Source organism: Papaver somniferum, chromosome 10 (genome assembly GCF_003573695.1).
Source record: "Papaver somniferum cultivar HN1 chromosome 10, ASM357369v1, whole genome shotgun sequence".
NCBI lineage: Eukaryota > Viridiplantae > Streptophyta > Magnoliopsida > Ranunculales > Papaveraceae > Papaver > Papaver somniferum.
Window position 1 is genome coordinate 161,287,573 of NC_039367.1, and position 7,973 is coordinate 161,295,545.

General features: G+C 37.6%; 1 protein-coding gene across 1 annotated transcript; it reads right to left on the minus strand.

Annotated features, from left to right (window-relative positions):
* Positions 1-547: 547 nt before the first annotated feature.
* Positions 548-2,431, minus strand: LOC113315200 (probable acyl-activating enzyme 5, peroxisomal). Its single transcript, XM_026563504.1, has one exon. It carries the CDS (start codon positions 2,379-2,381, stop codon positions 708-710), a length of 1,674 nt encoding a protein of 557 aa, XP_026419289.1. The 5' UTR covers positions 2,382-2,431; the 3' UTR covers positions 548-707.
* Positions 2,432-7,973: the final 5,542 nt, after the last annotated feature.

Consider the following 7,973-nt stretch of genomic DNA (forward strand, 5'->3'; position numbering starts at 1 on the left):
CATATTTCTACGTTTTTGCAGTTGGTCTGGTTCCTCCATTTGTAAATAATTCTTTTTTACAACATACTAGTTGCCATTTGCCAATATGAATCCTAAGTGTTCAACAGATTTGTGTCAAGTGGCATATTTGAAACGATTTTTTGGGACCATGGTTTGTTTGGGGACCATGGTTCTATTTCTAGTAAGACATTTAGAAGTAAATCTAGATCACCCCTTATCTAGACATTTATATTAATACCTAAATTACTCTTCTGATTAATTTTAGGTAATGATTAGTGAAGTCATTAGTGAAATGATTAAACTAAAGAAGTAGAATTATCGAGAGATTAAAATTAGAGAAGATGAAGATGAAAAACCAATTGGCCAACTAACTTTCTGTTACGTGTCTTTGTTGTTTTCCCATTGTGAAATTTCCTTAATATGTTTTCACTTCGCTTGTTTTTGTTGTAGTTTTGGAATCATCCACGAAATTAATTAAGCTTCTCTCAACACATAACATGATTCTATTCCTTTAAAAAAGACAATGGAGAGAATATAATCAGAGAAATGAAACCCGCCAATGCATGACATTGACTGCCTTTATACATTATTGACATAATCTGATAATAACAATTTATGTAAATAAATACTGATCAAAAAAAAAAAAACAATTTATGTATATACAAGCATTTCACATGAACTCGTCGGAGTCAATTCCTCAAAAACGCTTAAATACGACTCGCCAATCGAGCTGCAGTACCCATAGCTTTAGCTTTTTCGCGAAGCATGAATTTCTGAATCTTACCAGTAGGAGTTTTAGGAAGAGACTCCTCAAAAACAACAGTTTTGGGGACCATATAGTGAGGCATTTTCAGCCTGCAAAACTCTATAATGTCCTTTTGCGATGGCTTCTGGATCTTCTCTGGCTTCAAACTTACGAAAGCACAAGGTGTTTCACCCCAATATTCATCTGGCCGAGCAACCACAGCGGCTTCATGAATTGCCGGGTGTGAATACAATATAGATTCAACTTCGACACTACTTATATTCTCCCCGCCACTTATAATCACATCTTTTGATCTATCTTTAATCTCTAAGTATCCGTCAGGGTGCATAACACCAACATCCCCTGTGCAAAACCATCCATCTGCTTTTAAACATTTGCTTGTACCAATGGGATCCTTAAGATACCCCAGTAAAATCGAACCACCTCGTAAAACAATCTCACCCAAGGACAATCCGTCTCGTTTTACACTTACACCCGATTCCGGATCCAACACATCAATTTCAGTCATTCCAAGAGTTTTAACTCCTTGTCTCGCTTTCAACCGAGCCCTTTGGGTTGCTGGCAGTTTGTTCCACTCAGGTTTCCATGCACAAGACACGACTATTGATGCAGTTTCAGTTAACCCATAACCGTGGCTCACCAAAAACCCTAATGATTCCGTTCGAAGAAGCACTGGCGCTGGTGGTGGTGCTCCAGCTGTTAAAATATGAACACGGTTGGGTAGTGGTTTTATACCTGGCTCATTTGCTAACATATTTAGCACAACTGGTGCTGCGCACATATGTGTAACTTTATGTTGACGGAGCAAATTATAAACTGACACAGCATCAAATTTACGCACACATATGTTGGTTGCACCAACTGCTGCCATGCCCCAAGGGAAGCACCATCCGTTGGAATGAAACATTGCCAGGGTCCATAGAAAGACGGGTTGTTTTGGAACAGACCAATCGACCAAAGAATCAACTGTCGCAATGTAAAGTCCACGGTGAGAATGGACTACACCTTTAGGATATGATGTTGTACCTGAAGTATAATTCAACACCATTGGATCCCACTCCCTATGAGGTCGTTCCCAATGAAAATCAGGATCACCTCTCGTTAACAAACGCTCGTAAGTAAATTCGAGATTAAACTCTAAGGTGAATAATGAGCTTTCTATGTCATCCTCATCATCATTGATTAAAATGAGCATCGGAGGTACAATTTCTGTTGGGAAAAGAGAAAATGCTTCAAGAACTGTAAAGCGGGAGGGAAAATCAACAAAAACAAGTTTCGATTCACTGTGACAAAGTAGTACTGAAATAGTACGCGCATCGAGACGTGTACTGATGGTATTCAATATAGCACCACTCATAGGTACAGCAAAATGAAGTTCATACATAGCTGGAAGATTTGGAGACAAAACTGAGACAACATCTCCACGTTGAATACCGATGATTGATTTCAAAGCTGAAGCAAGTCGAAGACATCTACGGTTAGTTTGCTTCCATGTGAAAGTGGTTTCATTGTAGATGATTGACGTACAATCACCATATACTGTTGCTGCTCTCTCTAAGAATCCAACTGGGGTTATTGGTGATGAATTTGCTGCACTTGGTTTCAATAAATCCATCCGAACCTACAAATACTGTTGCAGAATCGTTGGATGTTTAATACCTACGATCGAATTCCAAATCTCTGAGTATCTGGCACTTAACTTTGAAAGAACTTGTATTGCTACAGACTTTAAAAAGAAATACTAGCACTCTTTTTCTGCACTTCTTGAAGATGTTGGGAAGAAGATGGTGGATAGGTAAGAATTAGGAGGAATTTGTAGTACTTATATTGTGTTGGAAATTTTGAAGTAGGTACATGCACCACCGGGATGACGTGAATGAAATAACCTGGAAGATGTATTCTCAAAACCTTTAAAGTTCTTGTTGACTTGCATGTTTGTTGGTCATTATTTTTCTGTCAAAGTCGTATGTTCCCATTGCAACCAATGTGTAGGATTTTATAGAGAGAAAGCTACATTGTGATTTGTACCACTGAATCAATTACCATTACACGGACGAAAAGATTTCTTTCGCGCGCTGGTTAAACATTTTTGATCAGCAAAGTTACAAATACTAATATCATGAGCATTTTTAATTTAGGTCCTAACCATTTTTTTTACCAGATTGGTGTCAACTCCTGCATTTGTCCATTGATGGTCGTAGGTCAAGGTCAACTGTCTATTAGTCTTGGTGTTGTTTTCCCATTGTGATGAAATTTCCCACGAAATTTAAAACACACGCTTGGCTATTCATCCAAAATGAAGACATATAATCTTTCCCGATTAAAAAAAAAAAAAAAAGACATAGAGTCTGATATAATAACAATATATGTAAATTTCAAGCATTTCCCATTAACTAGTACGAGTCAACTCCATAAAAACATTTTAAAAAGACTTGCCAATTTAGCTGAATTTCATCCTTACTCTAGTGGTTTTAGGTGCTGATTGTTAGCCGCATATCACTTCAAGTACGAACAAATAAAGAGTTTCTCGATCTCTGCCAAGAAGGGAATCTTGCGTATCATGTTTCTCCCGAATTCACTGCTGAAGTCAGCACTAAACCTAATGGTCCAGTTAGCCAGTAAGCCATTAGGTCAAGGTCAGGTCTGCGAAGTCAATGGCCAACTGACTCCCTGTTATGTCTATTAGTCTTGGTGTTGTTTTCCCATTGTGATGAAATTTCCTTGAAGATGTGTTTACCTGTGCTTGTTTTGATAGTTTTTGAATTGTCCAAGAAATTTAATAAGCTTCATTCGGCACATGATTCATTTTTCTATGGAGAGATATGAAAAACACTCTTGGTCATTAATCCAAAATGATGACATATCATCTGATATAATAACAATATTTGTAAATTCAAGCATTGGGTTAAGTGGTAAAATGTCCTAAAATGGACATCAAGGTTGTGAAAGTGTCCCGGACGTTTGGGAAAATATCAAAATGCCCCATTCTGTTATTTTTATCTACAATAATCAAAATGGGACATTTTGACCAATTTTAACTGCTCAACTGTGTTTTGAGTTGTGTCTTTTGCCCCTCGATAAAAATAGCGCGCGACATGTTACACTGCGCTAATAAATTTGTGGACACGCGGGCTATGCAAACCAATGACAGTGCAATGTAAACTGTTGACACGTGGACTGTGACTGACACGTGGAGTATGACTGACACATTACTGAACGTGTCCATCTGCACCACCACGTTTGGTGTGATTTGTGAGAAGAGCATCACACTTAATTTTTTCTTCATCGTGTGATAAAAGTATCGAACTAAACTGGGGACGTGTCCATCTAACCCACAACGTACGTGTCCTAATAGCATGGTGTTACTGCAAACTTGATTTTCTTCCTCGTATGAAATTGAATGGTACAGAAAAGTGAAGATGATAAAGGAACGGGGGAATGGATATGGGGTCGTTTTGTCGTCTTGTACTGTATCTGATCAATTGTAGATTTCTTCTTCCGATTCCAACAGTAAGAACAACAGATTTGGGGATTTCTAAACACGAATTTGAATTGGGTTTGCAGCAACAAAGTCTCCCGATCGGATCTGCTTGGGGTCGATTAAAACAAGAGATATTGTTGTTTTCATCGATTTTGATGGCTGGGTTTATATTCAATTTGAATTTACAGCAACACAAGATGGATTTTGGGGGGGTTTGGAATGGATTGAGAAAAATTGTAAAATCAGTTGGAAGAACTGATGTTACCGAAGTGATTGGAGCTGTTTAGGTTGGAATTGGGTGGAGATGGAAAAGAGTAGAGCTCGAATTTACAGAGATGAAGACCTAATTAGTTTTGGTTGGTAAAGAAATTTGGGGATTTTATATGTCAGTTTCTTTTGCTAATTTATTATTTGGGTAGTTGTAATTTTAAACGGATACGATTTTCAATAGATGCAAACCTTAATTGGATTCCACCGGTTACTTCTAGACCGGAGACGGTACCGGCGCTGGAAAAGAAATAGAGCATGTGTGCGATCTTGGACACACCAAAATAGTCACGTACCCTTATTTGCCATAAGGGTATAAATGTCATCTTTTCGCACGTGCGGACCACATGCGTGCTAATTTTACCATTTAACCATCTTTAACGGCAAAAGTAACGGACTAGGGCATTTTGATAAGATTTTGGGACATTTTAAAATTTTCCCTAATATTTAGGGCATTTTCACAACCTTGGAATCCGTTCCGGGCATTTTGCCCATTTGCCACTTAACTAGTACTCCATGAGCCAACACCATAAAAACACTTCAAAAAGACTCGCCAATTGAGTGGAATTTCATCATTAGTCTAGTGGTTTTAGGTGCCTTAGTCTGATGGTTAGCGGCACATCAACAAATAAAGAGTTTCTCTGCCAAGAGGCCCAAAAAGGCAATCTTGCATATCCTGTTTCTCTCGAATTCTCTACTCCAACTTGGGGGTCAACACTTCACCAAATTTCTGAAGCACAAATTTCTGAACTCTTACCAGTAGCTGTTTTAGGAAGAGACCCTTCAGAACCAACAGTTTTAGGCACCCTGCAAAACCCTATAATGTCCTTTAGTGACAGCTTGCTCTTATTCAGTTTCAAACTCACAAAAGCACAAGGTGTTTCACCCAATATTCATCCGGACGAGCCACCACACTAGCTTTGGGTAATTGGATGCAAATACATTATATATTCAACTTCGGTGCAAAAGAATAAAAATGCAACTTCCTTAACAGCGGGTGCAAATACAATAATAATAAACATGAAGTCTTATGTTCATATGAAGCAAACTTATAGTAAGTTGCATATAGAACAGCTGTGCATTAAGTTTCTTTTGCACACAACTCAACTGATACATGAGGCAAAATTAGTGCAAAGCAACAATTTTAATAGCAACATTTCCTGTTTCCATGACCAGACGTCAATAATTTAACTCTCATTTTAAATAAAGGTTCTTTCATAGGCAAAGGCTTGCATAAGACTACGAGAGGCAGAATATCTGGGGAATTACATTAGACATCACTATTTTTTAGCCCTGAAGTTATAGACCCTGGTCTCGTTTCATTATATTGTGTACACCAACCGCCAATCAACAGGTAGTAGGTCTTACTTACATCCTGTGATCCAAAAATGAGAATCAGAGAACAAAACAAATTTAGTGGAAGTCAGATTTGGTGCATAAATTTTGAGAGCATAGTCTTGTAAACCATGTTGGAAAATGTTGGAAAATGGATACTCAGAGGATGAAATTCAGAGAACATAAAAGTATGTTGTATCACTAAGCTTCAAAGTCTTTCAATTCTTTTCAGCAAATATTTCGATCCTTTCCAAATAATTGGCAAGTATAATTGGTCAATGAAATAATGCTTTCAGGATACGATGAAGTCCTAACAATGTTGTTAGATTCAAGAGTTGTACTCCCTTGACCCGACCAAGAACACACAGTATTTAGAGTCTGATGATGCTTAGGGAAGATAGAAAACAAAGATTTTGGATGTGTATTGATGGGAAGCACCCTTTCCAATTTATAGAGGATTACATGCCTTCTGGAGAGGTTTTTGCATCTCCAACGGATGCTTTCATAGGTCATCATTCATTAATGAGAAGTGACGTGACTGTAGAAAATTCTGGAAACCGAATTAGATTTCGAAAATATCCAACATTCTCCCCTTATTTTCAAAATTGAAAAACACAAAAAGAAAACAAAAAACAAAAAAAACAAAACAAAAACAAAGTAAAAAACTTTTAAATCATAGTGGTTGCATCACTAGAGTGACTGCCTATGTACCCGAGTGGGATCAAGTCAACATAGTTCACGCTCAGTTGGGAAATAAGCATCATCGTAGAAATCAATACATAAATGATAGGTATCTTTTGGATTTGAACATTCACTTAGTGTAAGAGATTCAAACCCTTATCGGGATTCGGTGGTGATACCAGTCTTGAACCAAGTACCCCATATGATGGAACCGGAGCCTCCACATATACTGATTTCAAATACTGTGTATTATATAGCCCAGCGCGTTAATGTCCTTGTGTTTATCCTGGATTCATGAGTCTTCTCAGAGAGCGGTCTTTTTCTCTTAGGAAACGACTTGATTTCCATAGTCATATAGGTAAGTCTCTAAAGGTGCTTCTGCGATACACTTGTAAACAACTATAGAATCATTAAGGATTTTCATCCATCCTTTTTCTTGACGAACAAAGCACTAATTTGAAATGGGAAGTTTATAATTAGTGCACAATAACCACATCCATAACTTTTTGGTACCACATTGAACCTTGTTTATGTTTTTCAAAACATAGGCTGGGTTTCTACTATGGGTGATCAACTTTCTTTCACAGACCTTAGTCTTATTTCCCAATATTTTATTAAAAACACTGCAGTTGGTAGACTCTTTGTGAATCAGTCTGCCAAGTTCTTCTTTGATTCAATAAAGTTAACCGAAACTACTCCTCTCTTGAGTGGTTGTCTCACAATTTGATGTCTAAGACTTCCATGTCTTGACTTCCCATTATATGTATTGTTAGTGACATTAAAAATTGTATCTTGATCATCACAATTAATCAAGACTGCTGGAGTTGGCTTCTTCCAAAATGGGATCTCATCAAGTAAGTTTCTAAGCTATTCTGCCTCCTTACATGCATCCGTAAGTGCTATCAATTCTGACAACATTGTAGAATCAAAAATACATGCTTTCTTCTTGGAACTCCAATACACATCAGCACCACCTAATGCAAATATTTAACCACTTGTCGACTTGGATTTGGATTTTACATTTTTCCAATTAGCATCATTGTATCCTTTCAATACGGTGGGATAGCCTTGGTAATGCAAACCATAATCAATGGTTACCTTCAAGTAAGCCAACACTCTTGAAACTGCTGGTCATTGTTCAACTCCTGGGTTACTTGAGACATGACTAACACTCCCACGGCTTGAGCTATGTCCAGTTTTGTGCAATGCATAGTATACATAAGACTTCCAATAGCACTAAAAGTTTCTTATGAGCGCGACCAATACTCTTCATTAGATTTACATTAGGATCCAAAGGAGTGATGGCTGGAATGTCATCAAAATGACCATAATTCATGAGAAATTTCTTAATATAATGACCTTGGGTTAAAGCCAGCTCATCTCCCTTTCATAGGATTTTTATTCCTAAGATCACATCAGCCTCTCCTAAATCCTTTATGTCAA